Genomic DNA, 26,171 nt, shown 5'->3' with positions numbered 1-26,171 from the left:
GTATTTGGTTTTGTTTTTTATAATTTAAATTGACTTTTTTTTTAAGTACAATAAACTAACTATTATAGAGAAACAAACAAGGTTGTATGGACCAGCTTTGAGTGTATCGGCGGTTTGCTGCTCGAGAGGCTAAACTGGGTGCTAAGGGGTAGAGTCGGTGATGTTTGCGCTCCAAGCAGATTGGCAATTGTTGTTGTAGGATGATGATGTTCTGTCGTATCGGTTCGAGCTTCCGGTGTACGTTGAATTGTCCTTGTCCACCATTTGGAAGCAGTTGCAGAGTTGACTATCCCAATTTGGATTTGCATTCCATGAAGTTTCCTCAATTTTTCATGAATGAAGATGAGTTCACTAAGTAGCTTGGAAGTGGAAGAATAGTGCATTGCTGCAAAGGAGTTGAGCCTTGAATGGTGTTTGATTGTTGCAAATGAAAGGATTGATTTATATTTAATTATATTTTTATTTATTTTTAAAATTGTATCACATGATAATGTTTAAATTTAATATTATCCTACCCATTTTCTTATTTCAATTCCAATTTGTAAGTTTTGAGAAATATTATTGATTCATTATGGTAATGGGCTTTTTTCTTTTTACAATTATCTAGATTTTTAATAATTAAGTGTTATTATTTTTCTTTTTATTTAATATTTAATCTATTAAAATTTATAATTATTTAGAATTGAAACTAATGAAAATAATTTAAACCATTATTAATGCATTAAATAATCTCTTTTTTTTTTTCAAATTAGATCTAATTGGGCATAATTACAAATGCTTATAATAAAATAAAAAAGCAATTACTACTATCATGGTTGGATCATAAAAGTTGTTTGAACCAAATTGAACTATGAAACCAAGTTCAAGTACCAGTTTAAATCAAAAAGCCAAACTCCAGTACCTGATTGGATCAAAAAAAACCTTAAACACCATTTTGAAATTTGAAACCAAGTTCAGGTACCAAAATGTATATTTACCCTTTCTTTTAAATGAAAAATGGTTCGTAAAACAGAGCAGATAAAGCCCAAAGGGCTCAAAAGTCAAAAACAGTCCAATAAGGGGACTTCCGTTGCCGGGACTTGAACCCGGGTCTCTCGGGTGAGAGCCGAGTATCCTAACCACCTAGACTACAACGGATTTTGAAATTTTTCTACATATTAAACATTGTGAAACTAGCCATTATATTTTCACCTCTTTTTCGAACAAATATTTTCGACATAGATCTTAAATGATGTATATTTAATTTATATTTTAAAACATTTCATTAAGCTTTTTCATAAGTTTCGCAAACTTCAAAATCAAGATTTTTGCAACATCCATTTTTACAATATTCATTTTTCTTTAAATTTTTCATTTTAAACTATACAACATAAGATTTGATATCTCATTTAGCAATGCGATTTGTGAATTGTTATTTGGCCTACTTGGATGCAAGAGTAACATTGCATTTTGACTTGATTTTTGCAAACTATTAAAAGAGGTTTGGTGTTTTTCCATAACTCACTAATTAAAAATGACTTTCGGAATATGATTTCTATGAAATAGATTATTTTTTAAAAAAACTTATATTTTTAGTGTTTGAATGATTTTATGTAAAATATTTTTGTTGTTTGACAAGTTCTCCTGAAATCATTTTCTAAAACTTGTTTTAGTTAAACAAACACAACATAAATATATATTTTTTACAAAATATTACAGCATCATTTTCTTTTGACAATCAAAATTTATTTTATAATAATATAATATTTTGTAATAATTAATATCATATATAAAATTAATAATAAATAATGCATAATTAAAACTTAATTTAAATTGCATATATTACATATATGAGAGTGGATAGTGACACATTAAAATTAGAAGAGATAAATGAAGCTAAGTATAATTTAAACAAATACTCATATCTATATAATTAAAATATTCTTATTTTATACTTTATTAAATATTTATAAATTGTAATATATGTTTATTATTTATATAAATATTTTGCAATCATATATTAAGAATATTATGTAAAACTATTACTGTTAAAATTATTTATTAAAATAAAATTGTAATGTTAAATAAATTATTAAAATATAAATTATATAAATTATTAATAAATTATCATTGTCGAAACCGTTTTTTTGAAAACAAAAATTTTAGTTATCGACTTTAAAAAAACAAAAATTGAGTCGCCATCGATCCTTTATTAAGGTGTGATCGCCCACCTTAAAAATAAATTTGGTCTCATGAAATTTGAGAAAGCGTGTTCGGAGTCGATTCGCATACGAGGAAGGATTAGCACCCTCATAACGCCCAAAATTGGTACCAAGTTGATTTTTGTTAATGTCTTGATGTCGAAAATTTGAAAAGATTTTAAAATAAGCTTGAATGATGAAATTTGCAAAAGGATAACCAATTGTTTAAGTCATGTAAAGAAATCGAGTCCCAATACGTTAGGTTACAATTCCTCATAATCCCCGAACGTGGAATATCATTTTTATTTTATGCGAAAATCTTCATTTCGAGAAAGTAACATGTCACACCCAATACGTTAGGGCACGACAAGTTAAGTTCCCAGAAATGATTTTTATGCTCATGCATCTTGAATAAAGAATAATCTCGGTCATTTAAGATTAACAAAGAAAATCGGAACCCAATACGTTAGGGCTCGATTTCCTCGAAAATCCCAAACTTCGAATATTGTTTTTATTCAAAAAAAAAATTGAATCAAGAGGAAAAAAATGATTTTGATGTTTCGACAAAACCAAAATATATTTCCCAAAAGGTTTGTTAAAAGTTAATGTATAATATGAAATAAAAACTTTAATTTAAAACATATATGAATATGTATTTACAAAATATACATACAAGAACAATATACAAGTAAATTTGAAAATATGTATACGCATATATTTAACGATATATACAAGGATACATATGGAAAGATGGAATGGAATATATCAATCAAAAACCAATAAAATGCATGTATATGTGTTTGAAAATCGTGAAAAAAATAAATAAATAATATAAAAGTATGCATATGTATATATATGTACAAAAATGGAAAATATATTTATAATAATTTTGAATGGTATATGTGTATATCTATATCTATATATATATATATATATATATATTATAAAATATGAAAATGTATAAATATTATAAAAATATAAATGTATATATATAAAAACTAAGAAAATGAAATAACAGCAAAATATATATAAAAATATGTATATGTATTAAAGAAACATTTAAAATATATATCTATTAGCATATATATGCATAAGTATAGTAATAATACTATATAATATAATAATAATACTACTACTACTACTACTACTACTACTACTAATAATAATAATAATAATAATACAAAAATAACAGAATGACTAATTTGAAACTCAAGCTAAATTTAAGGGCAAATTTGGAATAAATACAAATATAGGAACCCTACTGAACACGCACATAACAGAGGGGGATCAAATGGGATATTAACCCTTTTCCCAAAAACGTTGCGTTTCTATGGGGGATCGAAATGAAACGGAAATAAAACGCGTGGCCAAATTTAAAAGAAACAAAGAAATTGATTTAAACACACTTTTAAAAACTGAGGGACCAAACGCGCAAATGTACCATTCAGGCCCAAGACGCGCGGATTCTCCCCTGGGTCGGGTCACCGCACGGGTCAAGGGCCAGGGGGATCGAAACGTCGCCGTTTTAAGGCCACAGAGACCTCCCCAAGCGACGTCGTTTCGTTTACTTATAAAACACCAAAATTTCCTCCAAAATTCAATTTTTCTCCCTTTTTAAGGGATAGCAGAGAAACCCTCTGCTAGGGTTTTCAAAACCCCTCCCCTTTTGCGCCGTCGTTCGTCAGCCCTCGCACCGGAGCTCCGGCTACGACGGAGACCGATGATTCGGCACCTTCGGCGGAAAAAGGTAAGTTTCCTCTTTTTCTTTTTATTTTAAATGAAAAATAAATAGAAAAAAAAAAAAAACAGACAAAATAAAAAATAGATTCGATTCACCTTCAAAAAAACTTTGCAATCTCAGTATTTTCTCTCTATTTTCGTCTTTTTTTTACCTTCCCCTATTTACATATTTTCATGGCTTTAAATAGCAGAAATGGAAAAGATAAATGAAATGGAAAGATAACTCAACAAAATCAAAAAGGGATCTATTCTGCTTTTGTTGGCATGATTTTGCTATCTTGTTGATGCAGTATCGTTGGAGGAGAATACGCTGACGTGGGGCGCAACTCTCATGGAGGAGTGGCGCGTGGGCGGGTCGGCCCGAGACGTCTGTGTTGGAGGTTCTTGGTGGTCGCTATGCAATTAGGGCTTTGCTTAGGTTTTTTTTTTATTTAATGTATTGGGCTATCTGGGCTTGTATTTAATTTGGGTTTATTCTTTAATGGGCCAGGCACATTTGGGCTTGTACAGCTGCCCCTCTTTGCTCATTGTCGTGTAACGGGAATAGAGCAAAGACTAAATAGCCCAATTGTGCCCGGTCTTACTGAGCTTCAACTTCTTCAATGCTTTTCTTCTTTAAGTAGCTTCATTCCTTCCTACTGCATCTTCAGAGGTACAGGAATTAGCGTTTCAATCTACTCCACTGCAATGTCAGGGAGATAAGATTCGTATGCTGTAGCTTCTCAGTTTGTTATCTTTAATCCGCTCCATTGCAACTTCAGGGAGATAAGACTTGTAGTTTCAATTTGTTCTGCTACAACTTAAAGATAAATCTGATGCGATCTGCTCTACTGCAACTTCAGAGAGATGAGATCTACGATTTTAATCCACTCCATTGCAACTTCAAGGAGATAGGATTGGTATACTTCTGTTTGCTCCCTTGCAAATTCAGGGAGATAAGACTTGTATCTTCGATCTACTTCGCCACCAGTATGGGAAGACAAGATCTGCTTTCTTCGATCTACTTCACGCCAATACATGAAGACAAGATCTGCTTTTTCAATCGATTCCACTGCCGACCGGGGAGGTAGAATTACTGACTTCAATATACTCCACTGCAACTTCAGGGAGGTAAAATCCGCCATCTTTGATCTGCTCCACTACTGCTTAGGGAGGCAAAATCTGTAATCTTCAATCTATTTCACCGCCGGTATGGGAAAATAAAATATGTATATTCGATCCACTTCGCTACCAATATAGGAAGACAGGACCTACTATCTTTGATCTACTTCACGCCAGTACATGAAGACACGATCTGTTTTCTTTGACCTACTCCACCACCAGTATGGGGAGACAAGATCTGTTTCTTTGATCTACTTCACGCCAGTACATGAAGACACAATCTGTTTTCTTCGACCTACTCCACCACCAGTATGGGGAGACAAGATCTGTTTCTTTGATCTACTTCACGCCAATACATGAAGACAAGATCTGAAATCTACAATCTATTCCACTGCTGCCCAGGGAGATAGAAATACTGGCTTCAATGTACTCCACTGTAACCACGAGGAGGTAAAATCAGCCATCTTCGATCTACTTCGCTGTCTATATAGGAAGGCAAGATCTGCTATCTTTGATCTACTTCACGCCAGTACATGAAGACAAGATCTATTTTCTTCGATCTACTTCGCCACCAGTATGGGAAGACAAGATCTGGTATATTTGATCTACTTCACGCGAGTACATGAAGACAAGATCTGTTTCTTTTCAACCTGCTCCACTGCAACTCAAGGAGATAAGGCTTTATGATTCCACCGACCTGTTCTCTGTGTAACGTGACCTGTATGATTTATTTTATGAACCTAATTATGCCTAGGATGTCATGATCAAATGAATCAAATGCTCCTAGCTAGACATGTATGAATGACATTTGAATGAATGTAGAATGTCATGAAAATAATATTTTAACGCTTGAGTTATCATTACTCCAAGTTTATTAAGGTTCAATCGCAAATGCGCTATAGCGCCTCTTTGCTCGGCTGGCGTCTCCAAAGAAATATTTGACCAGATTGCCCCCCACTGTAAACCCCTAAGTTTGATCCCCTGGGACGCAAAATTTGAACCATCTTTTTCCCGTTGTAACTCAAGGGTAGAAAGATTTGACCTTTTTCAAACCTCTGCTATCACAATTCGAGGATATAGGATGTGAAACTTCTTGGTCTCTTACACCATTCCCAGGGTGCTGTACCAAATGCTCATGCACAAATGAAGAAATCTTCTCCAAGAACAACTTCCTCTTATTATTCGGTGATCATTGCTTGCTTGTTCATTGAAGCTTTGTCACCAACACGACATCTTGCCATTTGTTTGATAAGAAAATTCAAAGGGATAGTCTTAATTTAGACTCTTCTTTATCAGATTTCCAACCTAGTGCGTTCTAAACAATAGTCCTGTTTGAGGTTCCTATATTATTCAGAAACTTCTAGAGTAATATGCAAAACTTCCCTTGTGAAAGTTTTATTAGTCTATTAATTATTATTCTAATGCAACATGCTTGCAAGAGATCATATCAATGGGTATGAATAGAATTGATTTAGAGCATGGCTCTGAGATGAGTAGATTATCCAAGATAATAAAGATGGATAACAAAGAAAATGATTTAGGAATGCATATCTTGGCAATGAACGAAGTGTTCCAAGAATAACAAAAATGGTATAAGGATTAGGTGCCCCAGATATCGCAGCTTGAACTTCTCTGTACAGACTTTCTGAAGACCATTCTGAGTTTAACATGTGTTTAGGAGATCTGCAATACTTCGTCGATGCCCCAAGATGTCGCTTACCCTTTCTTATTGATTCAGGTATGCAAGACCACTGCATGCCCCCATTCTGATCAGTATTTGAGCTGCTCTGCCACTTTCAAAAGCCATTTTGGTCAACATTTGAGCTGCCCTTTTTTGGGTTTTCAACTCAAATCCCCTTTGGTCTAAGGCGCCCTTTGCGAGTTTTCACCTTAGCCTTTTTTTTTTTTTACTCAAGGCTCCCTTTGTAGGGTTTCACCCTGGTCTCTTTTTTTTTTGACTCAAAGCGCCCTTTGTAGGCTTTCACCTTGGTCCCACCTTTTTTAAGCAGAGTATTTCCTGACTGAATCTGAGTTTACAGGACTTTGTAAATTTTTATCATCCATCTCACTCAAGATCAAAGCTTCTCCAGAAAAGGCTTTCTTTTCAACATATGGACCCTTCTAATTTGGCCTCTATCTTCCTCTAAAATCCTTTTGTATAGGAAGGATCCTTTTCAACACTAGTTCCCTCTTGTGAAATTCTTTGGGACGAACCTTCGGGTCTTCCTCTTAGGATAAAATGTAGAGAAATGACAATTCGACTTCAATGAGTAAAGCTATGATAAGCCAAAGAGGAGGATATTGCCCCAGCAAAGAAAGTTTACTGTATCGTTCATAGCATCGATGTTGAACCTACTGCCCATTTGACATCATGCTGTTATTCAGATTACAAGCTAGTGCTTAACCCGAGCATATCTGAGTATGACCATGTGAAGACATCATTGAATTCTTGGGGTAGCTCTATAAGGTCCCGCATCGTCTTTGTGATCATGTCAATTCCAATCTTCACCAAGCTCACAATTTCTGATAATTCATTGTGATGTAGGATCTGTCTATCCCCTTATTCTATCACCCTCCTCAAGTCTGGAGATAAGCTACAATCTATGTCATTTTCAAAGTCATGAGATCCTTCTAAACACATGTCTCACTCAAAAGGAAATTTTGAGTCTGTAGCAGCGTCACTCATGACATTGATATCTGGGGACCCATAGTAGGTATCCAAGAATATACAAAAGAATGTATGAATAATATGAATGAATGAATGAATGGTTTGGTAGAAAAAATCCAAAAGAATGAAAAAAGATGATTGCGATAATGTATTTCATTAAAATAATAATGTTCAGACATGAGCCCATTTCACAAAGAAGTTCTTGTTGCTTCTAGGCTAAAAGCAACAAGTGTGTTCTGAACATTACTCTAACAGACTCTAAATAACATAGGGGTTTCCTCTACAGCCCCATTATTTTTAACACCTCCTAGGCGAATATCTGACCAGAAAGCCTTGCATTCCCTCCATTATCAATCATGATTGGGTAATGGATTTTCTGCACTTGATGAGTCACCGAACTTGACAACACCCATGTCGATGAGTCTTTCAACTTGCTTCTTGAAGGTAGTGCAATTCTCAATCGAGTGTCCCGTAATTCCCGCGTGGTATTCACATTGTGCGTTCGCATCATACCATTTAGGATATGGAGGTTGTAGAGGCTTCACTGGAAAAGGAGAAACAACACGTGCATCAAACAAATTCTGATACAGTTCCCTATATGACACCGGAATTGGCGTGAATTGGGGCCTCTCAGTGTTTTGCCCTGTACCAGCTTCCTGTCTCGATGAACCTTGTCGGTTAGCAGCCACCTTTCTTGGCTGACTCACAGTAACTGATTTAGAGTAACCCATGCTGTTCACCTCATCTTCTCTTCTCCTTGAGATTGATCTCTTGTTACTCTCTCCAGCATCGATCTTTCCATTTCTTATGGCATTTTCGATCATCTCGCCATTCATGATTATGTCGGAAAAGTTTTTTGTGGCACTCCCCAACATATGTAAAATGAATGGTGCCCTCAGTGTGTTAATGAACAGCATGGTTATTTCTTTTTCCAAGAGCGATGGCTGAACTTGGACTGCGACTTCCCTCCATCTCTGTGCGTACTGCCTAAAGCTTTCACTCGGCTTCTTCTCCATGTTTTGAAGGGTGATTCTATCATGAGCCATATCCGTCACATGACTATACTGTTTCATGAATGCTTGGGCCAAATCCCTCCATGAACCAATCGTGGTACGACTCAGTTGATTGTACCACTTAGATGCTGCCCCTGTGAGGCTATCCTGGAAACAATGAATCAGTAGCTGGTCATTGTTAACATATCCAGCCATTCTCCTGCAAAACATGGTGATATGTGCTTCTGGGCAACTTGCCCCATTGTACTTCTCGAATTCTGGCATCTTAAACTTATGGGGAGTACCAAATCCGGAACTAAACTCAGCTCTTTAGCGTCAATCCCACGATAGCCTTCAGTGACCTCAATCGCCTTAAATTTCTCCTCGAGCCACTTGCACATTTCCTCTAACTGTTTTGGTAACTCCTCCTTCATTCTTTCCTTCTCAACCACTTCATCAAAGTCAGGAATGGCAGAGTTAACAGGATTATTTTCAGGATTAAAACCCGGCCCAGTTTGGAGGTTCGAAATACCAGCTCGAAATTACTGAGGCATGATAGTGACAGTAGATTTGCGCGGGTATTCAGCTTGAGTTCGCTCATATGGAGGGGTGAAACCTGGAGGATAGAAAAGTTCATCATCATTTCCCTCATCGACATCCGCCATGGGGCCCTTTCCTTTGTCACTTCCCTTAGTTATCAGTCGGGTTAACTTTGCCACTATATCCTCTTGAGATTCCCGCATCTTCTCAGACATCTCTTGTTTCATTTTGTCTAACCGCTCCTGCATTTGTAGCTGAAGTCGGTATTGCATCTCTTTCTGGCACTGTTCGAGCTTCTCTAATCTCTATCCATATCTTGTCTTTGCTCGAGTGCCGTATCGGTGTCGGGTTGGTTGGTTGGTTTCCATGTTAACTGAGCAATAATTTTAATTAATTAGGCTCTTTCAATGGATTTTAATGCATATGATGCTATGTAATGCAAATGCATGAGATGAATGCAAAAAGAGACGTTGATTCTGATTCAATTCTATTTAGAAAACTTTTCTAGAAGACAAATTTCTTTACATAAAGCAGATATATATATACGGCTTTGCCCTCATACTCCAAGCGAGGATATCTTCTCCTTCTTCATCTGGATGCTAAGATAAATCTTGCGAATTCTTCAAAATGGATGTCTCTTCTATCTCCATTTTACTTGATCCGGGCCGTGCTTCGTTGCTCCTTTATCGTCGTGATGCTCGTTGGCTTCCCTTAAAAAAAATTCAGCGGCTCTCGAATAATCTTCATCAGCTTGAGTCTTCGGGCAACGGAGCAATGGTTATGTAGTCCTCCATTAAACTATCATCTTCCTCTTGTTGTGTTTTCTCGGAACATATTCGGGCAACCGTATTATTTTCCACTTTATCAAGAAACCCATTTCCTTATGACAAGCTCTCTATTAACAACCGAACGTGAATCAACACCTCTTTTATGATGAAAATGCAATGTAATCATGATGTCATGCAATCAAAACAAAATGCAACAAGTTAGTATCGGGTATAAACATTAAATCCAATATAAGCAAGAAATAATAAAAACTCCTAATCAGGTATCTCCTAAGGTTTAGAGTACTTCTACCTAAGTTAAGTTCCTAAAGCTCACTATATGAGGTTTAGTTTCTAGAGTAAGGGTACCCAAACCAGCAGATTCCTCGATCTTCACCCATTATAGGCTCATATAGATCGAGTTCTGTTCAGGGGGATACATTTCCCTATGGCTGCACGGAGATGAAAATCTCACGAAGACATAGGTACGGATGTATCCCGGAAGCGGTCCACTACCCTGCACGGAGGTGAAAACCTCACGAAAGACTAGTTTCTCGCTCCCACTTAAAGGGGTAAAACGGACCATGCAATATAAAAATGCAAATGTAAATGCAAAGTAGCCGACATTCCATGATAAAAGATCAATGAATGCGAAGGGAAATCATGATTTTTTTTTAAAACTTTTGATTTTCGACAAAAAGACAAAACATAATCAATTCATGGCTCGACTCTCTAGTGTCCCCAGTGGAATCGCCAAGCTGTCGAAACCGTTTTTTTGAAAACAAAAATTTTAGTTATCGACTTTAAAAAAACAAAAATTGGAGTCGCCACCGATCCTTTATTAAGGTGTGATCGGCCCACCTTAAAAATAAATTTGGTCTGCAAAATTTGAGAAAAGCAGTTCGGAGTCGATTCACATACGAGGAAGGATTAGCACCCTCATAACGCCCAAAATTGGTACCAAATTGATTTTTGTTAATGTCTTGATGTCGAAAATTTGAAAAGATTTTAAAATAAGCTTGAATGATGAAATTTGCAAAAGGATAACCAATTGTTCAAGTCATGTAAAGAAATCGAGTCCCAATACGTTGGGGTACAATTCCTCATAATCCCTGAACGTGGAATATCAATTTTATTTTATGCGAAAATCTTCATTTCGAGAAAGTAACATGCCACACCCAATACGTTAGGGCACGACAAGTTAAGTTCCCAGAAATGATTTTTATGCTCATGCATCTTGAATAATGAATATTCTCGGTCATTTAAGATTAACAAAGAAAATCAGAACCCAATACGTTAGGGCTCGATTTCCTCGAAAATCCCAAACTTCGAATATTGTTTTTATTCAAAAAAAATTTGAATCAAGAGGAAAAAAATGATTTTGATGTTTCGACAAAACCAAAATATATTTCCCAAAAGGTTTGTTAAAAGTTAATGTATAATATGAAATAAAAACTTTAATTTAAAACATATATGAATATGTATTTACAAAATATACATACAAGTACAATATACAAGTAAATTTGAAAATATGTATACGCATATATTTAACGTACATATACAAGGATACATATGGAAAGATGGAATGGAATATATCAATCAAAACCAATAAAAATGCATGTATATGTGTTTGAAAATCGTGAAAAAAATAAATAAATAATATAAAAGTATGCATATGTATATATATGTACAAAAACGGAAAATATATTTATAATAATTTTGAATGGTATATGTGTATATCTATATCTATATCTATATATATATATATATATATATATATATATATATATATATTATAAAATATGAAAATGTATAAATATTATAAAAATATAAATGTATATATATAAAAACTAAGAAAATGAAATAACAGCAAAATATATATAAAAATATGTATATGTATTAAAGAAACATTTAAAATATATATCTATTAGCATATATATGCATAAGTATAGTAATAATACTATAAAATATAATAATAATACTACTACTAATACTACTACTACTACTAATAATAATAATAATAATAATAATAATAATAATAATAATAATACAAAAATAATGAATGACTAATTTGAAACTCAAGCTAAATTTAAGAGCAAATTTGGAATAAATACAAATATAGGAACCCTACTGAACACGCACATAACAGAGGGGGATCAAATGGGATATTAACCCTTTTCCCAAAAACGTTGCGTTTCAATGGGGGATCGAAATGAAACGGAAATAAAACGCGTGGCCAAATTTAAAAGAAACAAAGAAATTGATTTAAACACACTTTTAAAAACTGAGGGACCAAACGCGCAAATGTACCATTCAGGCCCAAGGCGCGCGGATTCTCCCCTGGGTCGGGTCACCGCACGGGTCAAGGGCCAGGGGGATCGAAACGTCGCCGTTTTAAGGCCACAGAGACCTCCCCAAGCGACGTCGTTTCGTTTACTTATAAAACACCAAAATTTCCTCCAAAATTCAATTTTTCTCCCTTTTTAAGGGATAGCAGAGAAACCCTCTGCTAGGGTTTTCAAAACCCCTCCCCTTTTGCGCCGTCGTTCGTCAGCCCTCGCACCGGAGCTCCGGCTACGACGGAGACCGATGATTCGGCACCTTCGGCGGAAAAAGGTAAGTTTCCTCTTTTTCTTTTTATTTTAAATGAAAAATAAATAGAAAAAAACAAAAAAACAGACAAAATAAAAAATAGATTCGATTCACCTTCAAAAAAACTTTGCAATCTCAGTATTTTCTCTCTATTTTCGTCTTTTTTTTACCTTCCCCTATTTACATATTTTCATGGCTTTAAATAGCCGAAATGGAAAAGATAAATGAAATGGAAAAGATAACTCAACAAAATCAAAAAAGGATCTATTCTGTTTTGTTGGCATGATTTTTGCTATCTTGTTGATGCAGGTACAGTTGGAGGAGAATACGCGCGACGTGGAGGCGCAACTCTCGCGGAGGAGTGGCGCGCGTGGAGCGGGGTCGGCCCCGAGACGTGCGGCGCTGGAGGTTGCTGGTGGCTGCTATGCAGCTAGGGCTTTGCTTAGGTTTTTTTTTTATTTAATGTATTGGGCTATCTAGGCTTGTATTTAATTTGGGTTTATTCTTTAATGGGCCAGGCACATTTGGGCTTGTACAATCATATTATTAAATATAAATAATTATATAATTATTTTAATAATTTTAATTTTCATATTTTATATTACTTTTAAATATTTTAAAATTAAAATAAAAATTTATTAATAATATAATAATATAAAATTTATTTAGATAGCTTTTATATAATATAAAATTACTAATAAAAGAATATTTTTTGGAAAATGATTTAAGCTTTTAAAAGGGTAAGTCAATTTACGGAAAAGTACTTATTTTTCATTGCATTGTATGCCATTTCTATCGATCAAGTTGTTTTTCATGAATCAAACACATTTTTGTAAGTCATGTTCTATGATACAAATGTATTAAAAATGTGATTCTTTGGAACATGATTGCCAGAAAAGTTCTTTATAATTTTTGTCTATATTAAAAATGCTTAATATATCATTTGGTACTTGAGTTTAACATTTTTTCTAACATGGTACCTATGTTATTTTTTGGTACTTGTATTTGACAATAGTTATATATTTTGATACTCAAAGATGACCGTGTTGATCTTTTCTTGTATAATTCGAGTTTTAAGGTTGATTTGATGGAAATTAATTCATAATATTGTTAGGTCTGAATTTTTCATAATTTTGTTAATAGAATAAATTTAGTGTTTATTGTGAATTTGTTTAATTTTATGAATTTTCATCAAATCAACTCTAAAGCTCAAATTAAACACTAAAAGTTAACATCGATATCAAAATATATAACTTCATCAAATACAAGTATCACGCTCTAAAAAACACAAATACCATACTAAAAAAATCAAACTTAAATACCAAATTATATATTAAACATGATAAAAGGATTAATTGAAATTTAATTTATTAAATAAAATAATTTATGTACTTTTTATGAAATTGACTATTATCAAATATAAGTTTTAAAAGAATTGATAAGAATAATTTAATATTTTAAAAGAGTGAAAATATTTCTAATTAAATTTTTAATGGGAAGTATGAAAGAATTTGTAATGGTAGGAGGCTTTAGAGTTTCAAGTCCAACCTTCTTGTAAATGTGGAATGTTCCAAGCTCTTATCAATGTCCTTGTTAAATGCAAATCATTCTCCGAATTAAAGCAAATCCATGCACTTGTAATAACGTTTGGTCTCCGCCATGATTCCCCAATTTCATCAAAACTTCTCTCTCTCGCTGCTCTCTCCGGCGCCGGCAACATCGATTATGCCTACCGCCTATTCTCCACCCTACCCGCCCCTCGAGTCTTTGATTGGAACACCGTTATTCGAGGTTACTCCATCAGCAAAAATCCTAACAAATCATTTTCAGTTTTCATCAAAATGCTGAGAGCTGGGGTCTTCCCTGATTATTTAACATACCCTTTTCTCGCCAAGGCATCTGCTCGTCTTTTGAAGCCGGAACTTGGTGGTGCGATTCATGGCCACGCGTTGAAAAATGGGTTCCAGTTAGATAAGTTCATAAACAATTCTTTGATCCATATGTATTCTTCCTGCCATGACATAGTTTACGCCCGTCGGGTGTTTGATGAAATGCCGATGAAGAATATTGTTTCGTGGAACGCTATGTTGGATGGTTACGCCAAGTGTGGGGATATGGCTTCTGCGCGTCAAGTTTTCGATTTGATGCCTCAAAGGGACGTTGTTTCTTGGAGCTGTTTGATCGATGGGTATGTTAAGAACGGGGATCATAAGGAGGCCTTGGCAATCTTTGCAGAAATGCTAGTGTTGGGTCCCAAAGCTAATGAGGTAACTATGGTGAGTGTGTTGTGTGCTTGTGCACATTTGGGTGCGCTTGATCAAGGAAGGTCAATGCATTGTTATGTGATGGACAATGGGTTACAAATGACTTTGGTTTTGCGTACTTCTCTTGTTGATATGTATGCTAAATGTGGAGCAATAGAAGAAGCTTTATACGTCTTTCGTGGGGTTTCTAATGGTAAGGCCGATGTGTTGTTCTGGAATGCTATGATTGGAGGGCTTGCAATTCATGGTTTGGTTAATGAATCTCTTGAATTGTTTATTGAAATGCAAATAGCTGGGATTCTCCCTGATGAGATCACCTACCTGTGCTTGTTAAGTGCTTGTGCACATGGTGGATTAGTGAAGGAAGCTTGGTACTTCTTTGAGTGTCTTGGCAAACACGGTATGACTCCTAAGAGTGAACATTACGCTTGCATGGTGGACGTTCTAGCTCGAGCAGGGCAGGTAGCAGAAGCATACCAATTTCTATGTGAAATGCCCGTAGAGCCGAGCTCGTCATTGCTCGGTGCTCTGTTAAATGGGTGCTTAATATATGGAAAATCTGATCTTGCAGAAATAGTAGGAAGGAAACTAATCGAATTAGACCCAGATCACGATGGTAGATATATCGGCTTATCTAACATTTATGCGGCTGTCAAGCGATGGAAAGAAGCAAGAACAATGAGAGAGGCCATGGAAAGAAGGGGAGTGAAGAAGTCTGCTGGGTTCAGTTGTGTGGAAATCTCTGGAACTCTTTATAGTTTTATAGCTCACGATGAAACACATCCTAATTCAAAACAAATTTATGAAATACTAGAATTTATTGTAAGCCAAATGAAACTTGATGTTCATAAGGATATTCAAGAATATCCTTCTTTATGAAATGAATTGTGGTTGAGTGCAAGCTTTTAATGGTATTTTGTGTTAAGCTTCCGGTCCATTTGTCTCAGAAAGTTCAGTACAACTAATAAATATATATTTATCTTAGTAGCATATGTTCATTAAGAAAAACCCAAAAAGAAAAAAGAAAAATCAAGAAACACACAGAAAAAGGGTATTGATGTTGAGTTTGAATGTTTTAACTTCAGAAACATGAAAGCATATAGCACACTCCCCTAAACAAAAATAATATCAGAAATATGTTTTTAATAGATAATTTGAACACAAGATTTGATCCCAATAATGCTCACTCTCTGTCTATGTAATATACCATCTTCTTTTCTTCTCAGAAAATCTGTAGAAATGTAATCAAAAGACTGTCAAAAGTTTATATGTAAGGCGTGTATATGAAGATTAAATGATGATGAATGTAATTACCATAGCTGCAATGGCACAATACTAGACATTAGAATCTTGAAGGTTGGGCTGAGCAAGCTGGAGCTGATAGGATTGGAACTGTTGAGGAATGGTAGCAAGCTGAAGCACACTGCTTGGTTCTCCAAAGAAAGAGAATTGATCCACAACTTGCTGATGCTCCACTGGCTTAGCTTCCATTCCTCCCTGCTGATACTCGATCGCCGCTCGGTGTTCCTGCACCTGTGAGGAAAGGTAACGTTTTAGCACCCAAAACTCTCGTTCAATACAAGCTCAGTTGAACCATTTACTTACCCAGCGGTACATATTGCTGTTTTCTTCCTCTAGTATTCTCTCCTACACATTCAAAATCATAATTCAATTATCTTCTGGTTTTGATTTATATGTGTGGGAGGGAACTTAAAGAAATGTTTAAACTCATCACCTTTCTACGTAGGTTATCCAGTTGTTGTTGCAAGAGCTCATTCTGCAAAAACCCCACGGGGAAGACAATTGAAAAAAAACAAAGGAATTGACATATTTAGTTCAAAATGCATTAAGAAGATGATGATGAACATGTACCTTTCGCTCTCGGACCTTGATGACGGAGCGTTCGAGTTCGTGTTCAAGTTGATCGAGCTCTTCGAATGGTATAGAACTCATGTCTTCACCAGTGTAGCGTCGCATGCTTAGTTGAAGGCGACGAGTTTCTTTCCTCAACACTGCCAATTCATTGTACAAATGTTCCTATACATATATGAAAATATTCACTAAATACCTTCATGCTGAGGCAGATTGAAGAAGGAAATGCGAGTGATCTTACCCGATTGTCATGCTCAGGAATGCAAGTTCCAGTGACCTTCTGATACCTTTCTATGATTTGCTCCATTCTGTCACATAACATTTAGCCATTAAACAAAGAAAAAATGGAAAATTTTGTCATCTAAGACAGTCCTAGTAAGAAAATTTGCTTAGATGATTTTTAATTTTAATTAAAAAGGCTTTAGAAAGTGTTTGTTTCTCAGTAAAATTCCATTCTTATATTTTCCGAGAAAGATAAGCATGAAAAATTAAGTCGATTAAAAATCCGTAGTCCTATATCTATGATTGAAAGAGTGCAAAATTAAGATGCTTATAAACTCTCATATTTGGTCAAAGTTTATTTAATCTCTATTAAGGATATATATTGAAATTTTTTTTTTTAAAATGGACAAAAACACTAATAATGAAATGGAAGAAAATGAAACCCTTATGATTATAACAAAGAACACTTTTTTTTTTTACCCACCAATTTCCCTTAAATTTTACATTATTTAACATTCATTAATGTCTAAATCAAACAACACAACACCCTTGATCTGGCCAGCTCAAATCAATAGGGATATTCATGCACTTGAAAGCTTTTTGAATTCAAATTGATGATAACAAAGACTGTAACCAGTCAAATTAATGCAGAAGCTAAAGAGATCTGCAGATCATGAAATTAGAACTTAACAACCATAAAAAAACTTAACTCTAGCTTGAAAAAGTAGCCTTGAAATTGAAACCCTAGCTAGTTCATGTTCTTCATTTTTACAAAACATGATCTTGGTCAGTCAAAAAATCAAACTCCCATGCAGGCTTTCAACCAAGATAACCATGGATTCATGAAAATGAAAAGAGAAGAGTAAATAATGAAAAGGACCTGTAACCCTCAGTGCAATACTGGCACATCTTGCCGGTAGTGGAGAAGATGATGAGCCCAATCTGAGCGTCACAAAGCACGGACAACTCATGGGTCTTCTTCAATAACCCAGCTCGTCGCTTCGAAAACGTAACTTGCCTAGTCGTCTGGTTCTCAATCCTCTTGATCGGTATCTTTCCACGTCCCATAATTATCTCTTTTCTTTGCCTTTATAATCTCTACCTAGTTAAGGAAACTGGGAAACAAAAAAAAAAACATTAAGCCGCACACACAAAAAATGAAGCAGCTGAGCTTAATAAAGAAGTTTTCAAAAATGGGTTGCTATAATATAAGATAAAATGGAAAGTAAAAAGCTTCTGGAACTGAAAATAACAAGTTTTGTTTTTATGGTTTGTAGTTCATAAAAAGAGGAAGGGATTATTGGATAAAAAAAGAAGAAGATGATGATGATGAGTCTCTGAGTTTATTACCTATTTGCTTTGCTCTCGTAAATCTGCAGCTCTTTTGGTGAAGCTAGCGTGTATGAACAAGGAATTTATTCTCTATAAGCTTTGCTATAATTTTATTTTTATTTTTTCAGTTTTCTAAATGCCCCCAATCTTTTCTCATTAAACTACAAATTTGCACCTATATTTGATACAAATATATTAGACCTACTCTGATTTTATTTTTGCTTTTAGTATTTTTTTTGTATTTTTCAATAAAATTTGTGAACTCTAATCAATTTTGACGAAAATATTAACTGTATTAATGATTGGACTCAAATTTTAAATTGAAAAGTAAGGATTAACCTAAGGTTCAATATTAAATTATATAAAAATACAGGGACTAATACAACATTTTGATCAAAACATAGTAATTATAGTCATAAACTTTTTTTAAAATGTATGCAAAATATAATTACAAGGAAATGTTTATTGTAATAATATGAAATTTTAATTTTCTAAATAAGTTTAGTTTGTGAAGTGTGTAGCAAATTACCAAGGACCAAAAGACTCCCAATTAAAATTTTAGCGATGAAATATATTATTCTCCTATTTATAGGTTGGGGTTATGGGTAGTTTTAGAAATTATTTTAAAGATAAACTTTGTTTTAGAAAAATGTACGAGTTTAGTGATTAATATTCTCTTTGTATGTGAAAAACATTTCATGTAGATTAACATATAGATAACTTTCGTGACACGAAAGAGAGGCATATTTTATTCTGATAGGTTGAATGTGTATGTATTTTGAAATTATTTTAGCAATTAAAGGATGTTATTGCATTTTGTTGGAGTTTATTACTATTTATACTCGGCCTCCTTAATGTTTTATATTGAATCTAGCAAGTAATTGGGGTGTTCCAGTTACACTCAGTTCAATAGGACTCTCTAATTACAATAATTATTTAAACCCTAATTACAAAATAAAAATAATGGAGTAGGAGGAATGGCATTATGAGTAATTCAATACCAAAAAGCAACCCTTTATTGTGAAAATGTAAGAAAGAAAGACAAAAAGGGGGTGGTGTTGTGGTGTGAGTCTTAAACCACTCCTCTGATCTCATATCTGTCAAGCAACCTGAATTTTGGCATAAATAGAAATTCCTTTTACAATTGGTACAAAACTATGGCTTCCCAGAATTGGGAATTCAACAATGGAGGTGGAGGTCCCCCACCCAAAACCCTAAAACACACCCCCTATTGGGAAAAGACAAACTGTAACAATCCCATGATATATGCATAATTGACTAAAACAAACAGACTTGCTATGCAATACTTTCATATTAACTTTGAGTAAATTAGAGTTAAATTTGAAATGTAACTTTTTTTACCCTAAACCTTTATGCCAAAAGGGTAATTTCAATTGGACCAATATGTTACTTCATGCAATTGGATTTGTCTTTAGGTTAAGTTGGGTGAGCTATGGTCCAAAATCTTTGAATATCACCACCATCTTTGTTTTAAACACCTAATCTTCCTCTAATTTTGTTTATTAGTGTAAATGGATTGGATTCAAATCACTAATTAAACTTTTTTTTAAAAGAATTTAAATTCAATTTTTTATTTGGGGTTAAGATAAGATTAATATAAAATTTAGTGAGCCAAAGCTAAATATTTTGTATTAAAAAAGAAACTTAAGTTAAATTATTAACTTTTCGAAGGGCTGAAATTTGATAAAAATACCACGGATGTCCCTATATTAAGTGCCAGATTGCATTTTGCCTCCTCTACTTAAAAATGGGCAAATTAGTCCTTGTACATTAGATCAAAAAGTAAACTGGTCTTTTTTCTATTAAAATTTTCATTCATTTCTACTATTAAAAATTGGCATGCTTGATAGAATAACCAAACAATGAAACGTGATGGGCCATGTATACCTCATGCTAGCATACATGGACCATTTTTTATCAGTAGAAATGGATAAAAAATTTAATAGAATGACTAATTTACTCTTTAATCTAATGAATAGGGGCTAATTTGCCCATTTCTTTCAGTATAGGAGGTAAAATACAATCCAACTCCTAGTACAATAGCCTCCATAATACTTTTACCACTAAAATTTCGATTTTTATATTTAACCCAAGGTTAAACAAACTAATCCATTTTTTTTTTTAATTTTGGTAAGGGCTAAAGAGCAATTTATCCATTTAACCGAAGAGGTCAAAGTCTTGCCTGCCCCTAGCTACACCAATATTAGAATAGCTTGTAACTAAGTTCATACTCATCTCCCTCATCGTTTACATCTCTTACATACACAAAGTCATCATCTTTTGCTTTATCATTATATGCAAAAAATGAAAATATTTCATTAATTTGTTCCATTAATGTTTATGTTTATATGTAACCCTTCCTCACACACACACATATTACATAAAAGAGCTGTTCTTTTAACTGTGTTTCAGAATTCCGACAGTGTACTTCCAGTAGTGGATTAAATCAAATCCTGAGATTGCATATATATAGACATTTATATATATATGAAGTTAATTCCATTCATCAGTTGATGATAGAAGAGCAGTGATATTCATTTCTTATACTTAGAAAATTGAACAGAAAAAATGGGTTTTAATCATTTTAGAATTCTTATAGAGGAGGAGATAAGGGGTTTTGTAGTTTAATAGGAAATGGTCCAACCCTAATTATAGTAACAAGCCACAGACAGACAATGCATATTAGGTTTTCCAAAACAGGAAACCCAATGGCCTACATTGGTCCACCATTATTTTATTTTTTTCTCAATTGCTTGTCACTATCATCATATCCCACTTAGCTGATCATCCACCATTAAAACTGCCATAGAGCATCCAAATCGTATAATAAAACTCTTCTATTTTTTACTGTGGGAGACGGAGTTTTAGTGAAGAAATGAACGAAGATGAGAACATGGGGGGGACTTACCCAAAATGGAAACCGTCGAAGAAGCGGTTTAAGGTCCACTTTCCACCACTAATTTAGGGTTCTTATTCACATGGAGTTTGCCAGGCATCTATATTTTGCATCATCATTACCATTTAATAACCCCGTAAGGATAGCCTCCACAATGTTGATATATAGTATTATTTGGGGTAAAATTCCTATAAAGGCTCTTATATTAGGAGACAGATTGTATTTTGTTCTTTCTATTAAAAAATAGTTAAATTAGTCTTTGTACATTAAATCAAAGAGCAAACCGGTCCTTCTATTAAAAATTTTATCCATTTCCACTATTAAAAATTGGTCTCGGTATGTCAACATGAGGTACACATGGCACGCCATGTGTAGATGTCTATTTATTCTGTTAGTCAAGCTAATTTTTAACAATAGAAATTGATGAACTTTTTAACAGAAATGAACAATTTACTCTTAGATTTAACATACAAAAACTAAATTGTCCGTTTTTTAGTAAATGGGGCAAAATGCTATCTGACTTTTACTCCAAAGATCTCCATGGCACTTTTATCTATTATTGGGTGATAAGGGTTTGGTTCAGATTGATTTTGGATAAAATTTATAGTTACCCTATAATATTATAGTTTTTTCGAAATTCAACAGAATCAAATTCCATCAATTAAGTTAATTTTTTTTTTTAAGAGAACACATTTTGTTAATATAGAATTTTGAATTTTTCTTGACTAATTTATATATAAACATTTATTTTATATTACAAATTTTCAAAATTAATTATAAATTAAATAAAAATAAAAATAATTGTAATTCACAAACCAAGTAGAATATATTTAAACAATAACCAAACTAAAATTGAAACAAATTTAATAAAATCGAACCTGTTAAATCAATTTCCGATTTACTTGTTTAAACCATATATCATCATACTCACAAGTCCTTATTTTGGGATTTAATCATGTTAGATTAATTGCCATTCCAATCTTATTGAATCTGATATAGTATTTTAAAGCGTTTAATAATATCCAACGGACTCCCAAGCATTATCCAATACGACTGTACATCATGTTGAATTCAGTTAATTGAAAGATTTGATACAATCATCGTCGAGAGGAAAGATTGTATGAAACAGTGATATTATCACGTTCAAAATGAAAACGTTGATGTGACATACAGATGACGTGGCATCAGTGTTTACGATCCTTTCCCCATGACCGAATATACAATGTCGCAACAGGCAATATCATCATTATAAACCATGACATGCCAACAATGTTCATATCCATAAGGTTATCCCTAAAACATAAAATTTTATGAAGAAGATAATATAAGGTAGAAATTTCCAAAAGTCTGAAAGTCAAACTCTTTTGATTTATAATAGAAAAGAGATGGCATCCTTTTGTAACTTCTTAATCACTTTGGTCTTTCCTTATACACTCTTTTCCTTTATGGGGAAAGATAATATTTCCTTCTAATGGAAGGCATCAAAATATAGTAAATTTTAAATGAGAAGTGGCAGTAAACAAATGGGTACACACATCGACAAACAGAGCAGATAAAGCCCAAAGGGCTCAAAAAGTCAAAAACTGCCCAAAGTTTTAAATATATAGAAAACAATTTCCGTTGCCGGGACTTGAACCCGGGTCTCTCGGGTGAGAGCCGAGTATCCTAACCACCTAGACTACAACGGATTTTGCAAATGATTCTCGCATTTTACTTTTTAACTAATATTCAAAGATCTTACTATAATTTAATGTGTAATTTGATATATTAATTTTAATTTGATGCAACTATGCATATGGAACTTTGATTGTGGTTCATATACATACGTGAAATTTTAATTTTGATTCAATTGAATACAGTTAAAGGGATAAATACACCAAATTATTTTTATATTAAATATATATAACTATTCGTATTACACTATGTGTACTTAAAATGGTGCCATATCAATAACAATGTTAGTAAATTGTCAAAATTGAATTACATTAACATTTCCCGTATAAAATTACACAATCAAAATTTATATATAAAAATCCATGTGCGTTCAAATTTATCCCTAAATAAAATTGTACAAAACATTCCATTCAAACTAGGTTTTGTCACTAGTTACTAATAATATAAAAATTATTACAAAAATCAAATGTGATTCTGATTAAAATGACCAAATCGAGATAATAAAAATATAATGTCAAGAGTTCAAACATATATTTTAAAAATTTATTCCTACGTCTATACAATGTATAGAAAAGAATAAATAAAATTTAACTTATAACATATTATTGAAGGAAATAATAATATGGAAAAAAATCAAATTTATGTTAAGGAGCAAATAGTTAGAAAGCAATTTTCAAACTTCTATCCTCTATGAACAAAGAGCGTATCTTTTCATGTTTTCCTATGTTTTTCTTTCTTTCTTTCTTTCGTATTTTATTTTATTTAAATAAGCTTATATGTCTAAAAATATTAAAAATATTTTAAAATTTTAAATTAAGCCCTGTATTAAATTCATACTCAATTAAGTTTTATTGATAACTAAAATAATCAATTAAGCCCCTTGTTAACATTTTTGTCATTGACCATGTTGACAGTTGAAATAAATTGATTGACCAACCAAATAGTGGCACATGACAGCTTCTAGTTTAGTCTAATATTTTTTCTATAAAATATATTAAAAATCATAATAAAAACTTATATCAAATTATAAGAACTAGAAAATTTATCAAAAAATATTAAAATTATTAATATTAAAAATAGAATAAATCTAATAAATTCTAAAAATTTATAAAAATGTATTAAAATTCTATTAAAAAAAGTGTTAAAACTATTGACATTGATATAAACTTATAGAAATTATTAAAAAAATCATAAGAACTTAAACTGGACTGGATTAGTGTGTTGGACAAATTAGACCGAAATCGGTAAGGATATCAATGTGGGGAAAGACATTAGACTGGTTGACCTAGGAACTGGACTATTGAACCAATTTTTTTTTAATTTTTTATTTAATTAAACTGGACGAATCAAAAAAATTGGCAAATCGGTGGCTTGATTAGTTCAACGATCGATCCAATTCTAAAAAACCTTGGTTAGAATATTTCATTATGACATATGTTAATAGTTGAATAGTGAGATTCTGGTTTGATAAAATTATTAAAAAAATAAAAAATTAATTTAACTATCCGGTTCCCAAATCAACCGATCTAATGGCTTTCCTTGAATTGGTACCCTTGTGGCCTTGTCGATTTCGGGCTAACCAATCCAGTTCAAGTTTTTATGATTTATTTATAAATTTTATAAATTTATATTAATTTTAATTTTTTTTTACAATTTTTTATTATTTTTAAAAAATTCTAACACGTTTTTTAATTTAAATATTTTAAATAAGTTTTATTGTTTTTATAATTTATTATATTTTAAAATTTTATAGTATTATATTTTTTTATAATTTTGTTATAATGTTGTTATAGTTTTAATAAGTTTATATCATTGTTAATATTTTTAAGATTTAATACTTTTATTTTTAATAGACGGAAACCGTTAATGATGAGGCTTAATTGATTTTTTTAGTTAACAATGAGGGACTTAATTGGGTGTGAATTTAATATAGGGGCTTAGTTGTTTTTTTTTTTGCATTTTCTTAAGGGCTTTTTAACATATAAGTTATTTAAATAAGTTAAAAAAGTAAATTATTTATTATTTATTTTCAAAATTCAAAAAAATTTTAAAAAGGTAAACTACACTAGTAGTCACCCAATTATTAGTAAGTTTCTTTTTTGGTCACCCAATTACGAAAAGTTACAAAATGGTCACCAACCATTCAATTTATTTTTTTTAGTCACCAGCTGGTCTATGGTAACTTTTAAAGTTGGCATAGTAGCATCTTCTTCTTCTTCTTTTTACATTAAGGGTTAATTTTAAAAGAATGAGAAAAGATGGAAATCATTATCTTGGGCATTTCAGTATTTCCATTTTTATATAGTTTTAATCAAATTTAACTGATAAAATTGTTTTTTAGGTGAAAGGGTAACAAAGATAAGCAAAATTACAAAAAGGACCAAATTACACAATGTATAAATGTTGATGGTTAAAGTTGCTATTATGCCAATTTTAAATGCTCCCATTGTTAGCCACCCAGTGACCAAAAAAGACAAAATTGAATAGTTGGGTGACCATTTTATAACTTTTCATAATTAGATGAGCTAAATAAAATCTACTAAGAGTTGGGTGGTCATTTTGTAACATTTTATGTTAGGTGACAAAAAAAGAAAATCACTAATAATTGAGTGACTACTAATGTAGTTTACCCCCAAAAAAATGGCAACATCAACAAAGAGACCAAATAAAAGTAAAAAAAAAAAAGCGATCCAAAGTTAAAAATAAAAGAAATATACTAATAGTTGGGTACCATTTTGTAACATTTTATTTTAGGAGACCAAAAAAGAAATTCACTACTAATGCCATTTAACCGTAAAAATGGAAACATCAACAAATAGAGCAGATAAAATCCAAAGGGCTCCTAAAAGTCAAAAACGGTCCAAAAAAAAAAAGGACTTCCGTTGCCGGGACTTGAACCTGGGTCTCTCGGGTGAGAGCCGAGTATCCTAACCACCTAGACTACAACGGATTTCGTCAATTTTCGGGCAAATAATACTTTTGTACTAATATTTAAATAAAAAATGGTTTTCCACTAAAAATATCTCACTAGGTTCAGATTACTGATTCCGTTCCATGTAATATTAAATGAGACCAACCTAACGATACGTTAGGTTGTTGTATTATTTTTTATACATTATTTAGTATATAAGTTAACAATAAATTAATTTAATTTGTAGAATTTAGTCCAATAAAAGAAAAAGTCTTGCTTATTTCGAGGTATTATTTTTATAAAAGTTTTTACTCAATTTTTAGTTTTAAGCTTAAATTTATATTAATTATTCTTTATTTTATATTCAAATATTGTAAAACATATGTAATAAATATTTTTTTT

At 32.7% G+C, this 26,171-nt stretch overlaps 2 protein-coding genes and 3 non-coding genes across 5 annotated transcripts; 1 reads left to right on the top strand and 4 right to left on the bottom strand.

Annotated features, from left to right (window-relative positions):
• Positions 1 to 1,064: 1,064 nt before the first annotated feature.
• Positions 1,065 to 1,137, bottom strand: TRNAE-CUC (transfer RNA glutamic acid (anticodon CUC)). Its single transcript has one exon. It is a non-coding gene; the product is annotated as a tRNA-Glu (tRNA).
• Positions 1,138 to 14,078: 12,941 nt separating this feature from the next.
• On the top strand, positions 14,079 to 15,742 carry LOC105780196 (pentatricopeptide repeat-containing protein At5g08305). Its single transcript, XM_012604387.2, has one exon. The coding sequence runs from the start codon at positions 14,143 to 14,145 to the stop codon at positions 15,718 to 15,720; it is 1,578 nt and encodes a 525-aa protein (XP_012459841.1). The 5' UTR covers positions 14,079 to 14,142; the 3' UTR covers positions 15,721 to 15,742.
• Positions 15,743 to 15,870: 128 nt separating this feature from the next.
• On the bottom strand, positions 15,871 to 18,414 carry LOC105780198 (protein TRANSPARENT TESTA 16). Its single transcript, XM_012604389.2, has 8 exons — positions 18,286 to 18,414; positions 17,816 to 18,050; positions 16,955 to 17,021; positions 16,714 to 16,878; positions 16,577 to 16,618; positions 16,447 to 16,488; positions 16,156 to 16,374; positions 15,871 to 16,072 (listed from the first exon to the last, which is right to left on the bottom strand). The coding sequence occupies exons 2-7, from the start codon at positions 18,001 to 18,003 to the stop codon at positions 16,177 to 16,179; spliced, it is 702 nt and encodes a 233-aa protein (XP_012459843.1). The 5' UTR covers positions 18,004 to 18,050; positions 18,286 to 18,414; the 3' UTR covers positions 15,871 to 16,072; positions 16,156 to 16,176.
• Positions 18,415 to 22,799: 4,385 nt separating this feature from the next.
• TRNAE-CUC (transfer RNA glutamic acid (anticodon CUC)) lies at positions 22,800 to 22,872 on the bottom strand. The gene has a single exon. It is a non-coding gene; the product is annotated as a tRNA-Glu (tRNA).
• A 2,863-nt stretch (positions 22,873 to 25,735) lies between these two features.
• Positions 25,736 to 25,808, bottom strand: TRNAE-CUC (transfer RNA glutamic acid (anticodon CUC)). The gene has a single exon. It is a non-coding gene; the product is annotated as a tRNA-Glu (tRNA).
• Positions 25,809 to 26,171: the final 363 nt, after the last annotated feature.

This window comes from Gossypium raimondii, chromosome 4, assembly GCF_025698545.1.
Source record: "Gossypium raimondii isolate GPD5lz chromosome 4, ASM2569854v1, whole genome shotgun sequence".
NCBI classification, from domain to species: domain Eukaryota; kingdom Viridiplantae; phylum Streptophyta; class Magnoliopsida; order Malvales; family Malvaceae; genus Gossypium; species Gossypium raimondii.
Note: the sequence above shows the minus strand (reverse complement) of the source record. Positions and strands in the feature narration are given on the sequence as shown.

What these genes read in the sequence shown, in the direction of transcription:
- LOC105780196 (XM_012604387.2), top strand. Translation starts at nt 14,143, where the DNA reads ATGTTCCAAGCTCTTATCAATGTCCTTGTTAAATGCAAATCATTCTCC.
- LOC105780198 (XM_012604389.2), bottom strand. Translation starts at nt 18,003, where the DNA reads ATGGGACGTGGAAAGATACCGATCAAGAGGATTGAGAACCAGACGACT. An exon ending in TTCCTGAGCATGACAATCGG is followed by an intron (nt 16,879 to 16,954) that starts GTAAGATCACTC and finishes ATATATGTATAG; the next exon opens with GAACATTTGTACAATGAATT. An exon ending in TCAAGGTCCGAGAGCGAAAG is followed by an intron (nt 16,619 to 16,713) that starts GTACATGTTCAT and finishes GGGTTTTTGCAG; the next exon opens with AATGAGCTCTTGCAACAACA.